General features: G+C 39.3%; 1 protein-coding gene across 4 annotated transcripts in view; it reads left to right on the forward strand.

The window, feature by feature from the left end:
* The window catches only part of IDE (insulin degrading enzyme), a 105632-nt gene that overhangs the window by 64853 nt on the left and 16091 nt on the right, over positions 1 to 24688 (forward strand). For 3 of the 4 annotated variants that reach the window (XM_025881142.2, XM_073904437.1, XM_073904438.1), the window contains exons 12-17: positions 5663 to 5765; positions 7985 to 8107; positions 16788 to 16870; positions 20178 to 20322; positions 22837 to 22947; positions 23879 to 23999. In XM_025881142.2, coding sequence (XP_025736927.1) covers positions 5663 to 5765; positions 7985 to 8107; positions 16788 to 16870; positions 20178 to 20322; positions 22837 to 22947; positions 23879 to 23999 — 686 coding nt within the window. Of the gene's footprint in view, positions 1 to 5662; positions 5766 to 7984; positions 8108 to 16787; positions 16871 to 20177; positions 20323 to 20815; positions 20961 to 22836; positions 22948 to 23878; positions 24000 to 24688 lie in introns of all 4 variants that reach the window. The other variant, XM_025881145.2, reaches the window with a different exon arrangement.

Genomic DNA, 24688 nt, shown 5'->3' on the forward strand with positions numbered 1-24688 from the left:
TTCCCGCCGAGCAGGGAGCCCGATGCGGGACTCGGTCCCAGGACCCTGGGATCATGACCTGAGCCGAAGGCAGACGCTTAATGACTGAGCCACCCAGGCGCCCACATGAAGACTTTTTTAAAAAACAAAACAAGAGGTGCCTCGTTAGCTTAGTCGGTTGGGCATCTGACTCCTGATTTTGGCTCAGGTCATGATCTCAGGGTCCTGGTATTGAGCCCTGCATTGGGCTTCATGCTCAGAAGGGAGTCTGCTTGAGGATTCTCCTTCTCTCTCACTCTTTTTCTCCCACTCTCTCTCTCTAAAATAAATCAGTCTTAAAAAAATAATAATCATAATTTCATTATCATGACTAAAATGTAATAATAGATCATCTTAACCTGACTTCATCCTAACTCAAATACCCAAGGTGTCAGATTACAAATCTGGCTTCATAATCCTAAACAAGTGAGGACACCCTCTTTTTTCTTAAGTAGAAGTATTACAGTCTCAGAATCCTTCTCACTGACCAGTGATTAACCAAGAGATCAAAAGTTGGAGGAACTCTTATAGTAACAGAGATATTCTTATTAGAGGAGGTTCAGCCCTAAAGAGCTGATGAACTATCCCATGATATTTCTGCCTCAAAATTGAATTTCATCCAATTTTTCCAAAGTGAAATAATACTAGGAATATATTTAAGGGGCACATATTTTGCATTTTTTTATTTTTCTCCTCTGTCCAGCACATATTTCCAAAATTCTCCTGGGAACTTGGAGATTGACTAAATATGTTTTTTGGAACAATCATTTTATGAATAAAATAAACAATCTGGTAGAAGTTTTTGAAGAAGAAAAATCCTTCTGACAGAACTATTCCACCAAAGTCTTTTTCCTAGTTACCATTGTTTGTACTTTTCCAGACATGTACTAGCAACAAACGATGGGAAGATTAAAAGAAGTATTATTGGTAGTTTATTGGTGATAAATATGATAAAATGACATAGAACTAACTCTACGTACACATTCTATCAATGCCATTTTCCTAGTTTGGGTATTTTACTATAATTAATGTAAGAGTTAATTAACCATTGAGGCAACTGGGTGAAGAATACACGGGACCTCCCTCTATTATTTTTGTAACTTCCTATGAATTTGTAATTATTTGAAAATTGAAAGAAAAAATATTTACAATAGCAACAAAAATGTAAAATAACTAGGAATGAATTTAATCAAAGATAAGCAAGACTTCAACATACAAAACTACAAAACAGTGCCAAAAGAAATTAAAGACCTTGTTAGGAGACTTGCTATTAAATTCTCTCCAATCTGATTCATAGACTCTGTGTAATCACAGTCAAAATCCTAGTAGCCGTTTTTCCTTTTAGTAATTGGTAAACTGATTCCAAAATACCTATGGGCATACAAAGGACCTGGATTATCCATAACACACTTTTTTTTTTTAGATTTATTTATTTATTGTAGAGAGAGTAAGAGCAAGTGTGGGGGGGGGGATTGGGAGAGAGAGAGAATCTCGAGCAGACTCCATGCTGAGCCTGGAGCCTGACAGGGGGCTCGACCCCAGGACCCTGAGATAATGACCTGAGCTGAAATCAAGAGTTGATGCTTAACCGACTGAGCCACCCAGGTGCCCAGCGGTAACACTCTTGAACATAAAAACGAAAGTTGGAGGACTCAAACTGTTGGATTTGGAGGCTAACTATAAAGCTATGTTAATTATGATGTTCATTGGCCTGAGGATCAAAAAGAAATCATTAGAATAGAACAGAGTCCAGAAATAGGCCCACACATTTCTGTGGATGTCTTTTTTGTGTGGTAAAAAAACACATAATATAAAATTTACAGTTTTAACCATTTCTAAGTGTACAGTTCAGTATTATATTCATATTGTTAAATATATTAATGTTGTTGTGAAGCAGATCTCCAGAACTTATTCACCTTATAAAATTGAAACTGTGCCCATTAAACAAGTCCTCTTTTCTCCCTCTTCCCATCCCCTGGTAACCACCATTCTACTTTGTTTTCATGAATTTGACTACTTACATACCTAATATCAGTGGACTCATACAATGTATCTTTATTTCACTTAGCATAATGTCTTTAAGGTTCATCTGTGTTGTACCATGTGACAGGATTTCCGTTTTGCCAAATTAAATCTACAGATACAGCTATAGAGTCTTGGCCACATCCCCTGCTTAAGTCATAAGTAAATCTTTGTTCAGGAGGAGTTCTTGCTGAATCCATGCAGGTCCTAGGATAATTGTCTTCTTGTCTAAATGTTTGGTAGTCTGACAGTTGACTAGACTTTTGTGAGAGGTCAGTGCCTAAACCACTGGCTTATGCTTTTTTAGACTCCACTCCTTTCCCTTTCTGAAAATTAGAGCATTTGTCCATCTCCATCTTCTGCCTCTTCTCCTGTCCTCCAGTGTTTCTAAAAGTTGGTGGGCAGTGATCCTACCTGGGATTTGTTGGTTGCCTAAGCATCAGAGAATGTGAATGATCTGCGTTGGAGATGTGAATTCATTGACTTGGTTGGCTCACTCGTTAATCCTGGCCTGGGTTTCAACCCCCTTTCTTTCTGTTGTTTGGTTCATCTTTGCAGTTTAAAGACCCATGTTTTTTCTTTTTTAAAAGATTTTATTTATTTATTTGAGGGAGAGAGCGAGCACAAGTGGGGGGAGGGGCAGAGAGAGGGAAAAGCAGGCTCCTCCCTGAGCAGAGAGCCCGACGGTGGGGCTCGATCCCAGGACCCTGGGATCACAACCTGAGCCGCAGGCAACTGCTTAATGGACTGAGCCACCCAGGCACCCCGACTCATGTTTTTTCTAAAAACAATATAAATAAGAGGTCAGTGGTCCTGTCATCTGCCAACCTGAGACCAAAATGTGTATCACATTTTGCTTTAGGTCGTGTGTCCTGTTGGATTAGGAGGTCCTTCCAGGTAAGAATGTTTTTTTCAGATTCAAGTTACCAAGGGCTCAGTAAAAGTTGGTTGACTTCTCTAAGCTTTTAGCCTAATCTTCCTTGATTCCTTCTTTCTTTAAGAAACCCTTTTAAAAAGTGTTTTTTTAGCATTTTTCATGAACCTCAATTTCTTCAGCACTGTGACCTTCCTGTCACAATTCTTTAAGTTTGGCTTTGGGTCTCATCAGTAGATTTTTTTTGTACCTTCTTTCTTCTTTGACGCATGTCTTTTGAAAATATGATTTGATATCATGATATTGTAGAATTCTTCTAGTGGAAGGATAGAGTTCATCTACTTAGAATCCTTATTTAAAAGTAATGAAACTGAAGCCCAGAGACTTGCCTAATTTAGATCTTAACTGTGATTTTGGCAAGATCTCGAAGAAAATAAGTCAGAGTATTGACCAGAATCCAAGTTTCTGATGGCCAGATCTGTACCCTCTCTATTAATTGTTTGAATTCATCACAATTACCTGTGAAGCCTCTCCTCATTCTTGGATGTCTTTCCACCTTTGCTCTCTCAGGGATTATTTGCAAAAATCTCATGAGAATTCATATCTGGGGAGCTGTATTCCCTTTTAATGTCTATAGTCAGGATACTTACTGTTTCTGAATGAGTCCTGTAGAGCTTCAACAGCTGTTCATTTCCTCTGAACGTTTCTAAATGGCTGACTTGAAGCCAGTGGTGGGCATTCAGTCTAGCCCACTGTTTCACTGTTGCAAGTTTCGGTATACAAAGAAAAGTTCTTTTTCTGTCTTCTTTCTAAGGACCATGTTAGTACCATATCAGCAGCCAGTTCTTTGTAGATAGAATTAAAGAATAGCATTGTCACACACACACACTTAAAAAAACTCTTCAAGACTATTTTTAAGCATAATTAGATTTCCAGCAGATAGTCTAAGGATGTAACAGTACCTGTGCTAGTTTTTCTCAGCTGTCTGCAGTTAAATATATTGCGGCTCTCCGTGGCATACTTAGATTATTGTGCCTTCTCTTCTTTTTTTCCTAACTTAAGTCTCTTGTGCTTTCACACTCTGGTTTGTAGATTTCTATGTAGGTCTGATGTGTATATACTCTGTCTCTTCTGTTATTCCCCTTGCTTACCTTTTATAATTTATTTTTAAATAGTCTTTCACTGTATGTTTCAGTTTTAAATTCCTCAGTGGTATACTAGTTCTTGTTCTGCAAAGGTATCCCTCTTTGTCAGGCCAGTATTTGATGTTTGCCTTGTTTGAGGGAACTATGTTTATTTCATATTTACTAGCATAACATTTCAAATGTTACCCATCCACTTTACTTTGGTATACAGCTGTCTAAATCCTTTAGGATTGTACCTAACCAATCGCCTCTCTTCTCCCCCTTTTTAACCTGAGCATTACTGAACAGCCTCCAGTGTCTGTTGCTTTCTGTGTCCTAGGTCATCCTCCAAAGCACCTGGTAGCCTTCCCTGAGTTTATTCATTTTCTCTCTCAGGAGAGAGTTTAAGGTGCTCTTGTTTCAGGGGTTGTGTCCACTGCCACATGAATGCTTCAGTGTTCACAGTCATCAGTAGTTTGTACATTATTCTCATGTGTGGGCCATCATTCAGGGAGACCAAAGCCACCTATGTAACAAACTTGTCCAAAATCAGGCACCTCATGGAAGAGAAGATGGGAATACCATCTGTCTGCCAGGTTATTTTACATCCTAACACAGTTTTCAGAGTTCTCCTTGAGAATCAGTCCATTCGTTTTGTAGGAAGTCAGCAAGAGTAGAAGCACTTTCTTGGGCTGAGTCTTAGCAGGCTCTGTCATGTATTGAATGAATGTCCTTAACAAACATTATATATCCTTCATGTGGCCGTGTGAGTTCTATACACACGCCATGTATATATACCCTGCAAAAGGAATTCTCAAAATGCCAACATGGATCACTTCTTCTAGACACGATAACATAACTCTTCCATCCATTAAGCCCTATGATTCCTCCCTCTGTTTCTATGGAATATATTCTTAAGTGGTCAGAGGCAGCTAGGCCAGATCAGGAATACCATATCAGCAGCCAATTCTTTGTAGATAGAATTAAAGAATAGCACTCTCTCACACACACACACAGTTAAAAAACTGGCAAATTAGAAGATAGAGAGGTGTTTCTTGGTCTTGTTTCCTTTACCTCTAGAAGCATGAAGGCCAATGTACATGTACTAGATGTATTTGATGGTAGTCTCTGTCAGGAAAAAAACCATAGAGCACAAACTTAGCAAATAATAATAGCGTGTTTTTGGTTTTTTGGATCTCTGGATGAGCCAACAAGGGTTGGGGCGGTGGGGGGGTGGGTAACCATTTTTGTTAACCCTGGGCCTTGGCTGTTCCTGGATGGAGTACTTTGTTTTGCTTTTTTAAAGACTGTTTTACAACTGACTTTGTTCCATTTTTTTCCCTAGCTACTCTTATTTTAAAATTTTAGTCAGTAGCATTACCCACAAGAGTCCTGCATGCAGTTTTTCACATTAAAAATGAAGGGCTCCAACCAAAGGGTAACAGAGACCACAAGCAGAAACCTCTATACTTGGTTGCCTATTTTGACTAAGTGTTACTGAATTTACTGGGTCTTAGAGGCCCACCATGTTCTTGGATATTATTTATATTTTCATGAGTAATGTTCTATAAATGCATGTATCCAGCGTGAGTTTATGGTGTCTGTTTTTTCCACTTGCCTTTAGGGTTGCAATAGTTTCCAAGTCCTTTGAAGGAAAAACTGACTGCACAGAAGAGTGGTACGGAACCCAGTACAAGCAAGAAGCTATACCAGATGAAGTCATTAAGGTAGGATTTGCTCATCTGTGAATAAACTTGATGTGTGAGGGACACACAAGAGCATGAGCTCTCTACATTAACCAACTCACGGCCCAGAGTATGGAGAGGGATGGCCCATGGCTGTCTGTACTGTCCCGAGCAAAGTGAACAAGGAGATGGAGAGCTAGAGCTTAGGTTTTTGCATGAAGAAATGGCACTGTGGCCACCTTCTCATGTGTCTGTTAGATCAGCAGGGCTGAAAGCAGACTCCCAGCTTCATGCAGTCAAAGATCACTGAAGTCCAAAGTACACAGAGAAGCAAAGGCACCAAAACAGGCAAGAAGAGATGGAAGTAGAGAGCATGAAAGACAGATACAAGGGCTCCAAAGGCCTCACGGTCGTGCTGTATATACAGGTGGGAACAGTCTCTGAGATTCACACTGTCTTCACTTTAGGAGATGCTGTATTTTATGCCTCATATTGTCTCATTGCTCCTTTTGTCTGTGTAAGGGAATTAGAATTTGTTTCAAAATAGGTGTGTTTAGATAGTATGTTACCCCATTCATCAGTAGTCCAGATTTTGTTTTTGAGTCTTATCTACTTGTCTAGTATTTTTTCTTTTTTGATTTTCATTGTCACCATATCTTTGAGATTGTATCCTTTATTCATGGGAAGACACCAGAAAGCCTTGCTCTGACTAGAGTCTAGTTAAACTTGAGTAATGGACATTTCTTAAGTGTACCCATGTAATACAGAAAAAAGAAGAAATAGTTTAAGAAAATCATTGCTGGTACTTCTCTGACCTATTCACAGCACAGAAGGAGATCACGAGCCCTTTCGTGTATGAAAATATCCATCTAGCTAAACTGTGAGGAATACTGATCTCCCATGAATTAATCCTAAAACAAAAGAGAACCCCTGTTCACCAACCTCTGATGACAACAAACCTGCCCCGAATGGGAATTTTTTTAAAAGATTTTATTTATTTATTTATTTATTTATTTTAGAGAGAGAGAGAGAGAGAAGAGTGTACAAGTGGAGGGAGGGGTGGGGGGGGAGAGAGGGAGAGGGAAAGAACCTGACGTGGGGCTCGATCTCACAATCCTGAGATCATGACCTGAGCCTAAACCAAGAGTTGGATGCTTAACTGACTGAGCCACCCAGGCACCTCCTGAATGGGATTTTTTTTTTTTAAACAAATTTATCTGGGGTGTGCCTGGCTGGCTCAGTTGGAAGAGCATAAGACTTGATCTCAGGGTTGTGAGTTCAAGCCCCATATTGGGGGTAGAGCTGACTTAATTAAAAACAAAACAACCCAAATTTATCTGGGAGTTTAGCAGTGAAATTATTTACTACGTATTTCCTAGTCCCTACTATTTAGCCATTCGGGAGACCTAAGCTGCTACTCATAAATAATGTGGCCAACATCCCCACCATCCCAGTGCCAAAAAATATAAAGTCAGGGACCAAAATAGAACTGCAGAAGTTGCAAGGCTGTGCTAGATCATCTGGAGACCAAATTACTGAACCCTAGATTATTGGCACATGGCTGCTTTTTTTTTTTTTTTTTTTTAAATAATGAAGTCTTATAAGTAAGAGTCCAACAATCACTGACCTGTGATCTGTCCCACTTAGCTTTTGGAACTAGCCCATCAAGCACATCCAGTCTGCAGGTTGTATCAACCCTGTTGCACAGTGCAGGCTTAAGACTACTCTTTGTTCTTGACCTTGAATTACTGGTTCACTTGGAAGTTCATGTGGTCATCTGGGACAGTTGTGGACCCGGCCTTAAGGAGCAGTACTGAAGTGAAGGAAGCCCCTCTAGTCTAGCTTTCAGGCCATACATGGAAGTAATTTAGTGCAGCTGAAAGTTTAATTCTTCTGTAAACAACCAGTTGCAGGAATATATCCCTGTACATATTCTTCCTTCTTTAAGGAGCTAGAGCCAATGTGATCTTCATATGGACCAAGTAGTCTCTCAGGTTTCTGTAGTCGCAGATTGCCCCTTAACCTCAGCTGGTCATTTTGGAAATATGTAAAGAGGAAAGATGAATAAGTACAAAATCTTCATTAGTAACAGAGAGACCAACTCAAGTTTCACAAAAAGCCATCAGTGGATCTTGGGAGTGGAAAAGAAAAGCTGTGTGACATTTATCCTCTTAATATTTGCCTAGATATTAAGCAAAAGGACTATTTTAAACTTCTGAATCCAACTTTAATTGCTTTTGTGTTTTTCATTATTCATCCAGAAATGGCAAAATGCTGACCTCAATGGTAAATTTAAACTTCCAACGAAGAATGAATTTATTCCTACGAATTTTGAGATTTTATCATTAGAAAAAGAAGCAACACCGTACCCTTCTCTTATTAAGGTAACATATTAGAATTGGTGATTTTTAAATTTAGGGGATACACCTATTACACAGAAGGGACTGGAGAGATGATTTCTTCATTTGATACTGTGTTGGTTTTGGGGGCTCACATCCTAAGAGTTACCAGAAACTTGTAGAAAGAATAGCTGCAAGGAATATTAAAAGGCTAGAAAAGTTAAAGCAGACAAACTACTAAACAGTTTAGAATCTAGGGTATTGTTTTCTTCGCAGAAAAAAAATTAATTCTGGGCTACAACCACAGATCTGAAAGTTATCAGCCTACTTTCCATATTCACTGAAGACTAAGGAAGTTGATTTGTGCTGCATCATGAAAGTTAGAGATAAAGAGAATTTCTAAACCCTGGAAGAAAGCATATCCAAGAGGAAGCGCTTGGATTTCTTGCCCTTAAAAATAATTCTCAGTTTGTTAGAGTGGCTTTAGGAAGTTGATGAGAACAAGGAAGTTAGGAAGTTAATAAGCCATTGAGAACGGTGATTGAGAAATGGAGCTTTTGTGCTCGCTTCGACAGCACATACTAAAATTGGAACGATACAGAGGAGAAATGGAGCTTTTTCTTTTCCTTTTTCAGAATGTTCTTTTCGTGTCATTATTTACACCTTGAGTAAATTGTGTAGAAAAATGGATCAAATTATTACTGCACATCCTCTTTCCTAAATTCTCTTTCTAAACTCACCACTGTAGACATACATCTTTTTTTATTTTCTTCAAAGGACCTAACATTCAGATCAACTCAATGAGATGACGTAGTGTTTAGAAACTTGAAATTTATCTCAAGCAACTAGATTATTAACTAGACGACCATTTTTCTTTAAAAATGACATTTTAAGGGAGGAGTTAAGATGGCGGAGGAATAGGGGGACCTAAGCTTGCCTCATTCCTTGAACACAGCTAGATAAATATCAAATCATTCTGAACACCCAAGAAATCAATCTGAGCACTGAGAGAACAAAACTGCAAGTCTACAAGTAGAATTGTGGAAGGTTGGAGCTGTGGAGAGTTGATTTGGGGGAGATAAGAACTGCCGGGGCTGCGGAAGGGAGGGAGCCCTACTTACAGAGACTACTGCAAGGTATTATAAGCAGCAGAACACAAAATCTGAAGTTTTAGAAGTCTCCTACTGCCAGGGTCATGCCTGGCTTAGTGGTGCTTCTGTGGGGAGGAAGGGTGGATACCTGGGAGTGGGCAGTATAGTCTGAGGATCCCCTGGGTCGCAGGGGTAAACAGTTCCCCTGTTTGGAGTGCATTTAGGAGTGGCAGCAAGACCTCTCCACGGACAGAAGAAAGGGTGGCACCAGTGTGCTGTACTGTTCCCAGGCATAGGAGCAGGGACACCAGCTGAGGGCAGGGAGTCTTAGTGCCTGCTTTTGGTTCTGCTTTGCCATAAACTTTGAACCACTTCGCAGTCCTGTGACCACTTTCCTGGGACTGGCTGCAAGCAGCAAAAGTGGGGAGACATCCTTCCCCGGAGGATCAGCACGGGGTGGTGCTGCGGGAGTCCCTAAAATTTGGAGTTTAGAAACCCAGCTGCGCCCTGAGATAAAACAGCTTGGACACAGACAGGGTGAAGGCAGGGATTTGATGGAAGCTGAGGCACAAGAGGGGTGATTGTTTGCTCTTCTGTAAGGGCTCCCTGAATAGTGGTGGGCACAAGCTTTCCACTGCAGGGATGAGAGAGCAGAGTGGAGCTATATCCCCCGTTTGTCTCCCCCACCCCCACCCCCTCAACACTGACTGACCTCAGTGAGCTAAATAGTACCATCAAGTAGAGATTGGAGCCACTTACACCCCCCATCTCTACAAGGCAAATAGGCCTGAGAATCAGTGCAGCAGGCCCTACCCTCAGACCAGCACAAACCCCTTGCATGTACCAAGTCTACTGATCATAAAGTGCTACAGAGCTTTAGCTCTAGGGGAAATAGGATCTAGCTTCTTTTGACAAGCAGACCCAAACACACCTAGGATCTAATTTTTTGTTGTTGTTTTGTTTTGTTTTTTCTCGACAAAATGACGAGACGGAATTCACCACAAAAGAAAGAACAGGAAGTAGAAGTAACAGCCAGGGATTTAACCAATACAGATATAAGTAAGATGTCTGAACTAGAATTTATTTACTTTTATTTATTTTTAAAAGATGTTTTTATTTGAGAAAGAGAGAGAGTACATTAGCGGGGGGGGAGGGGGCAGAGGGAGAGCAAACTCCCAGCTGAGCGGGGAGCTGGATGTGGGGCTCCATCCTGGGACTCCGGGATTATGACCTGAGCTGAAGGCAGACGCCCAACCAACCGAGCCACCCAGGTACTTCTACACTAGAATTTAAAACAATGATTATAAGAATACTACCTGGGTTTGAAAAAAGCATAGAAGACACTAGAGAATCCCTTACTGTAGAGATAAAATAACTGGAATCTAGTCAGACCGAAATTAAAATGCTATAACTGAGATGCAAACCCTAATGGATGCCATAACAATGAGGATGAACAAAGAGAAATTAATCAGTGATATAGAAGATAGAATTATGGGAAAAAATGAAGCTGAAAAGAAGAGGGAAAGGTATTGGATCATGAAGGTAGACTTAGGGAACTCAGCAGCTTTTTAAAACATAGTAACATTCTTATCATAGGAGTCCCAGAAGGTGATGAGAAAGAAAAAGGAGCAGAAAGTTTACTTGAGCAAATTAACTGAAAACTTTCCTGATCTAGGGGAGGACACAGATGTTGAAATCCAAAAAGCCCAGAGAACTCCCATTAAATTCAACAAAGACCAGGCATCACCTAGACATATAATAGTCAAATTCACAAAATACACAGACAAGGAAAGAATCCTGAAAGCAGAAAGGGGAAAAAGTCCTTAACCTACAAGGGAATCAGGTTCACAGCAGATTTGTCCGCAGAAACTTGGCAGGCCAGAAGGGAATGGCAGGATATATTCAACGTGCTGAATGGGAAAATTATGCGGCTAAGAATACTTTATCCAGCAAGGCTGTCATTCAGAATGGAAGAAGAGATAAAAGAGTTTCCCAGAAAAACAAAAACTAAAGGAATTCGTGACCACTAAACCAGCCCTGCAAGGAATATTAAAGGGGACCCTTTGAGCAGGAAAGAGAGACCCAAAGTAACAAAGACTAGGAAGGAACAGAGACAGTCTATAGGAACAGCGACTTGACAGGTAATATAATGGCACTAAATTCATAGCTTTCAATAATTACTCTGAATGTAAACAGACTAAATACTCCAGTCAAAAGACATAGGGTATCAGAATGGATAAAAAAAAAAAGCAAGACCCATCTATATGCTGCCTACAAGAGACTCATTTTAGACCTAAAGATACCTGCAGATTGAAAGTGAGGGGATGTGAATGTATGTCAGAAGAAAGCCAGAGTATCCATACTTATGTCAGACAAACTAGATTTTTTTTTTTTAAGATTTTATTTATTTATTTGACGGAGGAGACACAGCAAGAGAGGGAACACAAGCAGGAAGAGTGGGAGAGGGAGAAGCAGACTCCCCGCTGAGCAGGGAGCCCAGTGCAGGGCCCACTCCCAGGACCCTGAGACCACGACCTGAGCCGAAGGCAGACGCTTAATGACTGAGCCACCCAGGCACCCCTATGTCAGACAAACTAGATTTTTAAAACAAAGGCTGTAACAATGAGATGAAAGGCATTATATCATAATTAAGAGATCTATCCATCAATAAGATCTAACAATTGTAAATATTTATGCCCCCAGCTTAGCACCCAAATATATAAATCAATTAATAACAAACAAAGTCATTGATAATACAATGATAGTAGGGGACTTTAACACCCCACTTAAATTAATGGACAGAAAAGCAGAAAATTTTCTAAGCAGAAAATCAAGGAAATAATGGCTTTGAATGACACACTGGACCTGATGGACTTAACAGATATATTCAGAACATTTCATCCTAAAGCAGCAGAATACACATTCTTTTCGAGTGTACGTGGAACATCCTCTAGAATAGATCACATACTAGGTCACACACAAATCAGCCCTCAACAAGTACAAAATGATCGAGATCATTCCATGCATATTTTCAGGCCACAATGCTATGAAACTTGAAGTCAACCACAAGAAAAAAATTTGTAAAGACCACAAATACATGGAGGTTAAAGAACATCCTGCTAAAAGAATGAATGGGTTAACCAGGAAATTAAAGAAGAAATAAAAAAGTACTCAGAAGCAAATGAAAATGAAAACACGATAGTCCAAAATTTTGGGGATGCAGCAAAGGCAGTCCTAAGAGGGAAGTATATTTGCAATACAGGCCTTCCTCAAGAAGCAGAAAAGTCTCAAATACACAAGCTAACCTTACACCTAAAGGAGCAGCAAATAAAGCCTGAAGCCAACAGAAAGAAAATAATAAGGATTAGAGTGGAAATAAATGATACAGAAACAAACAAAAAAAACCAGAATGGATCAATGAAACCAAGAGCTGGTTCTTTGAAAGAATTAATAAAATTGATAAACCCTTAGCCAGACTTCTTTTAAAAGAAAAGAGAAAGGACCTAAATAAATAAAACCATGAATGAAGGAGAAGAGATCACAACCAACACCACAGAAATACAAATAATCATAAGAGAATATTATGAAAAATTATATGCCAACAAACTAGGCAATCTGGACAAAATGGATAAATTCCTAGAAACATACGAACTACCAAAACTGAAACAGGAAGAAATAGACAATCTGAACAGACCCATAACCAACAAAGATATTAAATCAGTGATCAAAAATCTCCCAACAAACAAAAGTCCAGGGCCAGATGGCTTTCTAGGGGAGTTCTACCAGACATTTAAAGAAGAGTTAACACCTGTTCTTAAACTGTTCCAAAAAATAGAAATGGAAGGAAAACTTCCGAACTCCTTCTACACTGCTAGCATTACCTTGATCCCAAAACCAGACAAAGACCCCACTAAAAAGGAGAATTACACACCAATATCCCTGATGAACGTGGATGCAAAAATTCTCAAGATACTAGCAAATTGAAGCCAACAGTACATTAAAAGAATCATTCACCACGATCAAGTGGGATTTATTACTTGGCTGCAGGGGTGGTTCAGTATACACAAATAAATCAATGCGATACATTAGCTTAATAAAAGAAAGGATAAGAACCATATGATCCTCTCAGTAGATGCATAGAAAGCATTTGACAAAATACAGCATCCATTCTTGATAAAAACCCTCAACAAAGTAGGTATAGATGGAACATACCTCAACATCATAAAAGCCATATACGAAAGACCCACAGCTGGTGTCAGTGGGGATACCCATAGCTCTTCTCAGTGGGGAAGAACTGAGAGCTTTTCCTCTAAGGTCAGGAACAAGACTATTTAACATAGTACTGGACGTCTTAGCCTCAGCAATCAAGACAACAAAAAGAAATATAAGGCATCCAAATTGGCAGGGAAGAAATCAAACTTGCAATATTTGCAAATGACATGATACTCTATGTAGAAAACCCAAAGACTCCACCAAAAAATTGCTAGAACTAATACATGAATTCAGCAAAGTCACAGGATATACGATCAGCGTACAGAAATCTATTGCATTTCTGTACACCAGTAATGAAGCAGCAGGAAAAGAAATCAAGGAATTGATCCCATTTACAGTTGCACCAAAAACCATTAAGATACCTAGGAATAAACCTAACCAAAGAAGTAAAAGTTCTGTATTCAGAAAACTACCAAACATTTATGAAAGAAATTGAAGAGGGCATAAAGAAATGGGAAAACATCCTATGCTCATGGATTGGAAGAACAGACATTGTTAAAATGTCTAGACTACCCGAAGCAATCTACACATTTAATGCAATCCCTATCAAAACACCACCAGCACTTTTCACACAACTAGAACAAGCAATCCTAAAATTGTATGGAACCACAGAAGACCCCAAATATCCAAAGCAACCCTGAAAAAGAAAAGCAAAGCTGGAGGCATCACAATTCTGGACATCAAGCTGTATTACAAAGCTGTGATCATCAAGACAGTGTGATACTGGCACAAAAACAGACACATAGGTCAATGGAATAGAATAGAAAACCCAGGAATGGACCTACAACTATATGGTCAAATAATCTTTAACAAAGCAGGAAAGAATATCCAATGGAAAAAAGGCTCTTCAACAAATGGTGCTGGGAAAACTGGACTGCTGCTCTCTTATACCTTACATAAAAATAAACTCAAAATGGATGAAAGACCTAAATGTGAGACAGGAAACCATCAAAATCCTAAAGGAGAACACAGGCAGCAACCTCTTTGACCTCGGCTGCAGCAACTTCTTGCTAGACACATCTCAGGAGGCAAGGGAAACAAAAGCAAAAATGAACTATTGGGACTTCATCAGGATAAAAAGCTTCTGCACAGCGAAGGAAACGATCAACAAAACTAAAAGGCAGGGCGCCTGGGTGGCTCAGTTGGTTAAGCGACTGCCTTCGGCTCAGGTCATGATCCTGGAGTCCCGGGATTGAGTCCCGCATCGGGCTCCCTGCTCGGCGGGGAGTCTGCTTCTCCCTCTGACCCTCTTCCCTCTTGTGCTCTCTCTCTATCTCATTCTCTCTCTCAAATAAATAAATAAAATCTATAAAAAAAAATTAAAAAAAAACAAAACTAAAAGGCAGCCTGTGGAATGGGAGAAGATATTTGCAATGACATATCTGATGAAAGGTTAGTATCCAAAGTCTGTAAAGAACTTACCAAACTAACTCAACACCTAAAAAACAATTAATCCAGTTAAGAAATGGGCAGAAGACATAGACATTTTTCCAAAGAAGACATACGGGTGGTTAAGAGGCACATGAAAAGATGCTCTACCTCACTCATCATCAGGGAAATACAGATCAAAACCACGATGAGATAACACCTCACACCTGTGGGAATGGCTAACATTAACAACACAAGAAACAACAGGTGTTGGCGAGGATGTGGAGAAAGGGGAACTCCCTTATAACTGCTGGTGGGAATGCAAACTGGTGCAGCTGCTCTGGAAAACAGTATGGAGGTTCCTCAAAAAGTTAAAAGTAGAACTACCCTATAATCCAACAATTGCACTACTGGCTATTTACCCAAAGGTTATAAAAATACATGTTTGAAGGGATACATGCACCCCAGTGTTTATAGTAGCATTATCAACACTAGCCAAACAATGGAGAGAGCCCAGATGTTCATTAACTGATGAATGGATGAAGAATATGTGGCACATATATACAATGAAATATTACTCACCCATCAAAAAGAATGAAATCTTGTCATTTGCAACCCCGTGGATGGAGCTAGAGTGTATTATGCTAAGCGAAATAAGGTAGAGAAAGACAAATACCATATGGTTTCACTCATATGTGGAATTTAAGAAACAAAACAGGTGAACATACGGGGGAGGGAGGAGATAAAAATTAAAAAGAGAGAGGGAAACAAACCGTAAGAGATTCTTAAAGACAGGGAACAAACAGGGTTGATGGAGGGAGGTGGGTGGGGATGGGCTTGGCGAGTGATGGGGCTTAAGAGGACACTTGTTATGATGAGCACTGGGTGTTGTATGTAAGTGATGAATCTCTGAATTCTCCTGAAACGAATATTGCACTGTATGTTGACTAGAATATAAATTAAAAGTTTGAGAAGAAAAAACTGACATTTTAATGAATTAGAGGTTAGGTTATTCAAAGAGAAAGCTTGTTTACCTCTCCTATTTTTTGTAGTTTGTTTTAAATAGGTCTTCTCAAAGTAAACTAAGGAGAACATTTATATCTCTTGTCAGAGTTTCAAGAGTTTTTAATACAGTATGAGTGAAGTGGAGAGTTAAAGTAGTGGCTTATTTGTTCATCTCTGGCTGTGTTATCTATTACCACATAACAAATTCCTCCAAAATTTAGGAACTGAAAACATTTATCTCCATGCAGTTTCTGAGGGTCAGGAATCTGGAAGTGGCTTAGTTGGGTAATTCTGGCTCAGGGTCTCTTATTATAGTCAAACTGTTGGCTGGGGCTTCAGCCTCTGAAGGCTCAATTAGAGCTGAAGGATTTTCTTCTAAATTCAGTTGTGTGATTGTTGGCAGGCCTTAGCTCTTCACCATATAGATAGAGTTGTTTGACATGGAAACTGGCTTCCTCCAAAGTGAGTGATTCAAGAGAGAAAGTGGGTGATCAAGATGGAATCCGTAATGTCTTTTAGAATCTAATCTCAGAGGTACCATGCCATCGCTTCTGTCATAGTCTTGCTCACATAGACCAATCCTGGTTCATTGTGGGAGAGATGACTATACAGGGATGTGAATGCCAACAGGTAGGGATTGCTATAGCCCCCCTTGGAGGCTGGCTGCCGCACCCCGCTAAGGACTCCTGCATCTGCCTCTCAGCGTTCAGAAGGACGGGGATAGGACAGTTGGTATTGGCTTCTCCAGTCTATCTCTTCCTCTGCTGTGTCCCCCATATCCCTCACCCAGGGGAGACAGAAGGGTGATTTCTCTCTGCTACCAGAATCAGCAGTTTTCTCTCTTTACCTTCCCACCTGGAGACCCTCTGAGTATGCCTCAAGGCCATGAAACTCTCAACATTGCCTCTCCTCCTCTTGAAGAGTGGTTTGATTGAGCTTTTTGCCAAATGTGCCCATATTTTATTAACCAGATTGTTTCTCCATCACAGGATACAGCTATGAGCAAACTCTGGTTCAAACAAGATGATAAGTTTTTCTTGCCAAAGGCTTGTCTCAACTTTGAATTTTTCAGGTATGTAAAATGAATCTGGCTACAAAGTTTCTTTTAAAAATCAATGATCCCATTCCTAAAAGTTGTCTTAGCTTCCGGGATGACCCATGTGTAGAAATGAAAGGAACTAGAGTTATGTAGCCTGGACCAGGGAAGGCTGCTGCTGGTAAGGGATATTGTAAAAGTCAAGGTTGTCAATTCTTCCTCCGCATTGATGAGTACACCCTTTAACTGACATGAGTTATGTTAGCCATTAGGAGGACCTTCCTAGCCTTCAGGACTTTGGAGTCTGGGGAGGCTATAGACTCATGCAGAAATTTCATTCAGGAAAGATTAAATAATTGAGGGTGTTTTCTGTTGTAGTTTCGGTTTTGTATTCTGAAACTTGCCCAGAGGAGGAGGTAGTAGTTACTAAATGGTTTTGAGTCTTTTCCAGCCTTTAAACATCTGAAGCCCTTAGATATTGTTTTCTCTGTTCTTGGCGTGGTCACTTAAAAATGATTTAATTAAAAAGGAAGAACATGTTTAGTAACGTTTATGAATACTACTGTTGGAATGATTTCTCAATATAAATCTGCAGTTCATCTCTGTCTCCTTTTATTTATTTGTATAGTAAAGTATATCATCCAGTTCAGATTTTACTTTGAGTTTATACTTCATAATTTTTATTTAAAATTCAGTGGTGTGTGTTTATGAAATAAACCTAGCATCATATAATAATGTTCACTAATTTTTATTGATTGACTTGACATGAAACTAAAACTAAATGCATTTTAAATGTTTTGGAATAGGGAAAAAGAAACTCTAAGTAGAAAATTAGTATTTCACTAACACGTACGGATGAGCTTATAGGGGGATGTAAACATTGTGTTTTATAGCATGAGATTCATGGACTTATCTGGAGCTGTGCTGAGATTGTTTACTTTTCACGTTAAACATGAACTGTCTGGCTGTGGCTTATTGTTGGTAGAGAGTATTACAAAGCTGGTTTTATTTTTTGATATTCAGAGTGATATTTATAACATTCCAAGCGGCTTGTCACCATTTTCCCATCTGACTTCTGTGATTATGAATTTCTCTACCTTTTGAGAAACCATTTGATACTTGTGCATTCTCTACACTACCCAGCGCAGTTCTTAGAACTAAAAACATCTACTTCCCAAAAGTCCCTCTCTCCGTGTTCTGCTATTCCTAGAGCTCACACTGTTAGGTTTCTTGTATATTCTTTAAGACATTTTGTGTGTGTACACCCTTTTAGTATTTTCAGAAATAGGATTATATTATGCATACTTAGTTACAGTTTTAAAAACTCTGATCCATATTTAAGCATATAGCACTTGAATACAAAATAAAATTTTTTTAATTAACAAATGAACCAGAATGTAAGCATTGCGGTTGAATCATGTTCTCTCTTACAGCTCACCCGCACAGCTGCTGTGCATGCAGCATTTTAGGACACTTCTTGGAATTGCATTCTAAGCTTCAGCCATATGGCTCTGAGCTCCCAGATAGAGTGAAACTTTAATTTGCTGCCAAACAAGCCAAGCAGGCACCTGGCCTTGGGTCCTTTGCACTGGCTATTTCCTCAACCAGTCCCACCCAGATATCCCCAGAGCTTGCTCCTTTGCTTCCTTCAGGTCTAGGCCCAGATGTCACCTTATGAGAGAGGCATTGATTATCTATCTTATGTAAATTAGCAATCTTCTCTTACTACCACCACCTTCACTCCTGTTCCTCTTACCCTGCTTAATTTTTTTCAAAGCACTATCCCCACTTGATATATTAAAATTTATTCTGTCCTCCAACTAGACTATTAAACTCTATCAGGTCAGTGACTTTACCTGATTTTATTCCCAGTACCTAGAGAAGGGCCTAGCACTAGGCTCTTCTGAACCATACCTGCTTCCGTCTATTATAGTAGTAAGCGCGTGATACACATTTGTTGAGTGAATGACTCTTACTTGTTTGTCATAAAGGTAAGTGAGGTCATGTAATCCAATGAGTAGGTCATTCGACTTGCATTTGAATCTGAATTCTGCCACTACTAGCCCAGGTTACACGTGGAAAGCTGTGTTTCTTATTCAAGAAATGATTAAGTTAGGTGATCTCTGTGGTCCTATTTAGTTCTTGTACTCTCTGATTGTTTCCTCATTTTGGTTGCTCTTTTTCACTTAAGTATTTTTTTTTTTTAAGATTTTATTGATTTATTGGTCAGATAGAGCACCAGCAGGGGAAGTGGCAGGCAGAGGGAGAAGCAGGCTTCCCACTGAGCAGGGAGCCCGATGCGGGACTTGATCCCGGGATCCCAGGATCATGACCCAAGCCAAAGGCAGACGCTTAACTGAGCCACTCAGGCGTCCCTTAAGTATTTTTTTTTTTATTTTAGTATTTTTTCGTAGCTCTCTCTGCAGTTATACGGTAGGAATTATCAATTATTTTACTGACAGTGCTATAGCTTTATTGGTTTGGGGGGAAACTCAGAGATGAGCTAACATTTCACAGGTCTCCGTTTTTCTTGTTTAAGGTCAAAAATTACAGCTCACAAACTTCTCAGTCTCATACTCAGGTCCACCCAGGGTATGGCTTACTTAGAGGGAGGAAGACGGTATGGCTTACTTAGAGGGAGGAAGACATGCAAATGTTAGATGAGCTCTGTCGGCCATGCCTCCTTTTTTATTTTTAATTTAGTTTTTCATTTTAAATAATCTCTGCACCCAGTGTGGGACTGGAGCTCACGACCCCAACATCAGGAGTCTTGTACTCTTCTAACTGAGCCTGCCAGGCGCCTGACCATGCCTCCTCCTTTTAGTCTCAACGCAGGCATGCCTTTTAGCCTGTTCCCACTCCTTACCTGCCCTGCGTTTTTTTTTTTTTTTTAAGATTTTATCTATTTATTTGACAGAGAGATAGAGCACAAGTAGGCAGAGGCAGAGGGAGAAGCAGGCTCCCTGCTCAGTGGGGGAGCCCGACACGGGACTCGATCCCAGGACTCTGCGATCATGACCTGAGCCAAAGGCAGATGCTTAACTGACTGAGCCACCCAGGCGCCCCAGCCCTGAATTTCTAACTTGTCAGTCTGGCCACACACCATCTGGGGCAAACAGTTGCTTCTCCTTCCTCACCACTACCAGCACATGTGGCGTACTTTGGGCTTCTTTTTCAGATATCTTGTGGTTTTTTGCCTCCCGAGAAGAACAGACTCAAGAATTCAAACCATATCTTCAGGAAATGGTATTAACTGATGTTCAGTTTCTTGATCCATCTCAAAAGGCCACATCACATTGGGAAGTAATAAATCAGTTATTTTACTGTCAACATTTTCTTCCAGCCCATTTGCTTATGTGGACCCCTTGCACTGTAACATGGCCTATTTGTACCTTGAGCTCCTCAAAGACTCACTCAACGAGTATGCATATGCAGCAGAGCTAGCAGGCTTGAGCTATGACCTCCAAAATACCATCTATGGGATGTATGTAAGTACCCACGTCTTAGAGCCTTCCACTCATCAACATTTTTTTATATTGATTTGATGGAAGCGTTTTTGATTGAGGGTATGAGTTTAATTTCTTTTAAAAAAATATTTATGGCTAATCATATTTTCTCATCATTTAATTTTTCAGTTAGCTCTTATTCTAAGTATTCAGTGATTACATTCACATTATGCAAATTTTCCTTGATTTCTGTTTTTGTTTTTTTTTAACGTCTTTCATCAGATTGTCATATTTTTCTCCTCAAACAAAATGGGACCCTGATTGAGGTTTAAATCTCACCCATTCTCTATGTGAAATCTTGGTCTTTGACAACAGAACGATGTCTTCCTGGCATTGTAAAACAAGGTTGGCTGATTCTGTTTCCCTAGAAAATCAGATCATGAGGCTGCATATCCATACTCTTCGGTCATGTTTCTTCATTACCATGCCACTGCTTGAGGTATCAAAGCATTTCTTTTGTTTTTCTTTTTGTTAGTCGCTACATTTATGCTGATCCTCTCCATTGCAACATGACATACCTGTTTATCAGGTTATTGAAGGATGATTTAAAAGAGTATACATATGCAGCACGCCTCTCAGGTTTGAGCTATGGCATTGCATCAGGAATGAATGCAATACTTGTAAGTAAAATGAAAACCAAAGAAAAGGTGCCACACCTTTTAAGCATTATGTTGAGCTTGGGAAAACTATTAACTTCTGCATTTTTTAAACAGGAAGGTTGATGGTTTCTTCCTTGCACCTTTTTGATGATTGAAAAGCTCAAATTAGTAGGCGTTCCACTAATGAATGATTCAGTAGAGTTTAGTGCAATTTGTGAACATGTATGTGTGCTACATTTATCTGCATGTTCCTCTGCTTGAAATGTGTAACATATTCTGAAAACATGTTGTTCTTTCCATGTGCTTGACTGTATTAACATCTGTAAGTGAAAAATAACTGTAGTTATTGTTGTGGTGCTTGAATTTTTCTCCTATATAAGCTTCCTTTATTTTTGCTGACAGCAGTAGAAAGCTCCTGTGTTCAAATATATTTGATGTTTTCATTTAATTTATTTTGTAGCATGCACCATTAACTACTTTTAAGTGTGTTTTAAAATAAGCATTACTAAAAACATCCCAAGAAATAACTAGATTTTTTTCTCCTGAAACTATTTCTGATGTGTTTCCAAACTTTTATCTCATTTCCAAATTAACATCCCTTCTATGGCACACATTCATCTTCACTTTTCTTGAAAAAATATTGTACATTTTAGTAACAACTAAAATGAGAGCATGTGCTGTGTACTCTGTACTCCTCTTTATGAATTCTTATACAAAAGGTTTTAGGGTTTTAAAATTTTATTTTGCAGTGCCTTTTTTTTTTCCCCACAAGTGAAATTTCCAGTAGTTTTCATTTAATGTGTGTGTACATAACTAACCATTTTCAGCGTCTAGGGAAATTTGAAGCTCAGAGATCAAAATAAACTCGAAATAGAAAAGTAATAATCTGTTGTTTATTTTTTGCTATTGAGTTTTAGTAGCTTATTACCATTAAAATAGGTAATTTTTAATTTATGACAGAATGAGCTTTCTGCTAGTTGTCAGTCTAGTTCCCATGGTACATGATGTGCTGTCCATGGCCAATAATGACCTGAGGTTCTTACCTATCATTTTGTATAAGGTAGAGGCTTTCTTGGGTATTCTAGTTGCAGTGTGTCCTCTATTGCTGTGGGTGCCACTGTGTGGAAATATAATAATAGGCATTCCCTGCTTTTCCCAGTGTTAGGTTTTGGAGACTATTAAAGTAAATTGTCCCGAGACAAAAATCCTGCTAATACAGACAGTGTGTCTTCACAGTACATCTGTTGTGCCATTGGCTTTGATACATCAGAATTCCTCAAACAAGCAATGGTGAGATGTGTGGATCCTTTTTGGGCAACATTGAATGACAAAAATGGCAAAATGCCACAAAAATATACACACCCACACACAAAATTGGATCTGCCTGACTTTGCCAAAGAGGAATTTTAAAAAATATTTAAATAGAAACAATTTTGAGACATACCTAACAGTTGGCTAGATGATACTCTGGTAATTTTCACCTTCTTACCACGTCTATAAAAACCTTAAACCTGCCATTCCTTAGAAGTTATTTTTGGAAGATAAAACTTAAAACATAGTCTGTAGTTAATTTTGATTTAATGAGAGCTTGAATTTTGATGATGTGGTATGTTCTGCTGTAATCTGGCATCAGGTGAGTTTTCCTGTTGTTGACTTTGTTTAGGAATAGCAAAATTAGGCTTTTGGGTTATTAGTAAATAAGGATGGTTAATGTTCTCTTCCTGAGTTAAATTATATTTATGAGAAGATAAATCAGTTGAATTTCTTCTTCACTTTTATTTTAATATACCTGGCTTTGGGATTTTCTCAGTGTTTAAAAATCAAGCTTAAGGTGTTTATTTGGAGGTTTTTTTCGTGATATTTTTGGACTTCTAATACCCTGAACTCTTCTTTGTAGCTCTCGGTGAAAGGTTACAATGACAAGCAGCCGATTTTGCTAAAGAAGATTATTGAGAAAATGGCTACCTTTGAGATTGATGAAAAAAGATTTGAAATTATCAAAGAGGCAGTAAGTTTTCTGAACTCATTTTTGTAATCTTGTTGTTGTTCATAAACATAAGGTGGTAACTTTGCCTTATTGTGAACATTCTTGAGAGGAGAGGAGGAGAAGCACTACTACCCCTCTGGCAGTCCTCTCACCCTGTCTTTGCTAAGTCCTGTGCTCTCCTCAGAAAGTGACCCTGGGTGACTTAGGGACACCTGACCCTCAAGAGCTGGGCAGGTTGCAGCACTGACTTTCAGAGAGAAGCCTGAGGTAGACCTAGTAGCTGTGAGGGACCCCTTAAAAGTTTTATCCACCCTCCACTTCAGAAGGACACATGATTCTGTGACTGAGGTCTGCCTGCCATGAGAACCTTGTCACAGTAGGGCAGACTATTTAGGCTTGACGTGTCTTCCACTTAAACTCAACTCACAGTTGGCCTGATAATGGAAATATGGGATGGATAGCAGTTTTAAAAGCCAAACTGTGACCTTAATTGTACACCAGAAGAAAAATTACCATTTTCAAATGTAGTTTTCAGATGAAGATGCAATATTTTGTATATGTAAGTGGACAGCCACTTGCTTATAAAGACTTTGGGAATGGCCTTATGGTACAGAATCAAAGGATACCAAGAGATGCAGGCCCTCAAAACTGGAGATGGCTTTCTGAGGAGTGAAAGATGTCCCATAGTGAGGACACTTAGAATACATGTCAGACGCTGGGGATAAAGCAGCGGCCCAGACAAAGAAAAAGCATGCCCTTTAATTTAAGAATCAGAGAATATTAGAGTAAGCCCCATTCTAAATTACCTCACTTCAAAAAGGAGAAAGAAACAGGTATTCCTGCATCCCGCTAACACAGGATTTATGCAGAATGAAGTTTGATTATAGTTGATCTTTTTAAATGATTTTAAAAGGACTTATAAAATTAATGAACCTGTGTCTCCCTTCACTAGTATATGCGATCTCTTAACAATTTCCGAGCTGAGCAGCCTCACCAGCACGCCATGTACTACCTCCGCCTGCTGATGACTGAAGTGGCCTGGACTAAAGATGAATTAAAAGAAGCCCTGGATGGTAAGGCTCATTTTCTATAACACTCTTCATTTTTTTCTAAAATCATTTTGATTTATCCTGATATCTAGTGTTTATGCTTTCTAATAACTTGTAGTTTTACTAAAGCCGGCTGTGCTTTGGGGCGCCTAGGTGGCTCAGTTGTTAAGCATCTGCCTTCGGCTCAGGTCATGATCCCAGGGTCCTGGGATCGAGCCCCACATCGGGCTCCTGCTCAGCGGGAGGCCTGCTTCTCCCTCTCCCACTCCCCCTGCTTGTGTTCCCTCTCTCGCTGTCTGTCTCTGTCAAATAAATAAATAAAATCTTAAAAAAAAAAAAGCCTGCTGTGCATACTTTTTTTTTTTTTTTTCAAATATAAAAACAGTGGTGGCCTTCAAAGTGGCTTTGGTATTCAGGCAGTGTAGCCACATTTGCTGCTTTCAACCTGGACCCATAGCAGGTAGTTATTGCTGTTCATAGATTTCTGTGGGTGACAAAACACTTACCTTGTTAATATTGAAGGTTTCAGAAGAGGATGAAAGTCTTATCATATAGTGAAGCATGCTCAGGCATCTTTGGATTTGTTCAGTTAAAAAGTGGAAAACGTGTAAAGCTTAAAGAGTCATCCTTTGTTGCTTTTTTCTAAAATCTTAAATCTAGTTTTCAGAAGTTTTCTTGAAAATCCTAAATTCCGTGAGGGCAGTGATTATGGC

This window comes from Callorhinus ursinus, unplaced genomic scaffold (genome assembly GCF_003265705.2).
Source record: "Callorhinus ursinus isolate GAN/ISIS: 27379988/994484 unplaced genomic scaffold, GSC_fseal_2.0 scaffold20, whole genome shotgun sequence".
Classification (NCBI taxonomy): domain Eukaryota; kingdom Metazoa; phylum Chordata; class Mammalia; order Carnivora; family Otariidae; genus Callorhinus; species Callorhinus ursinus.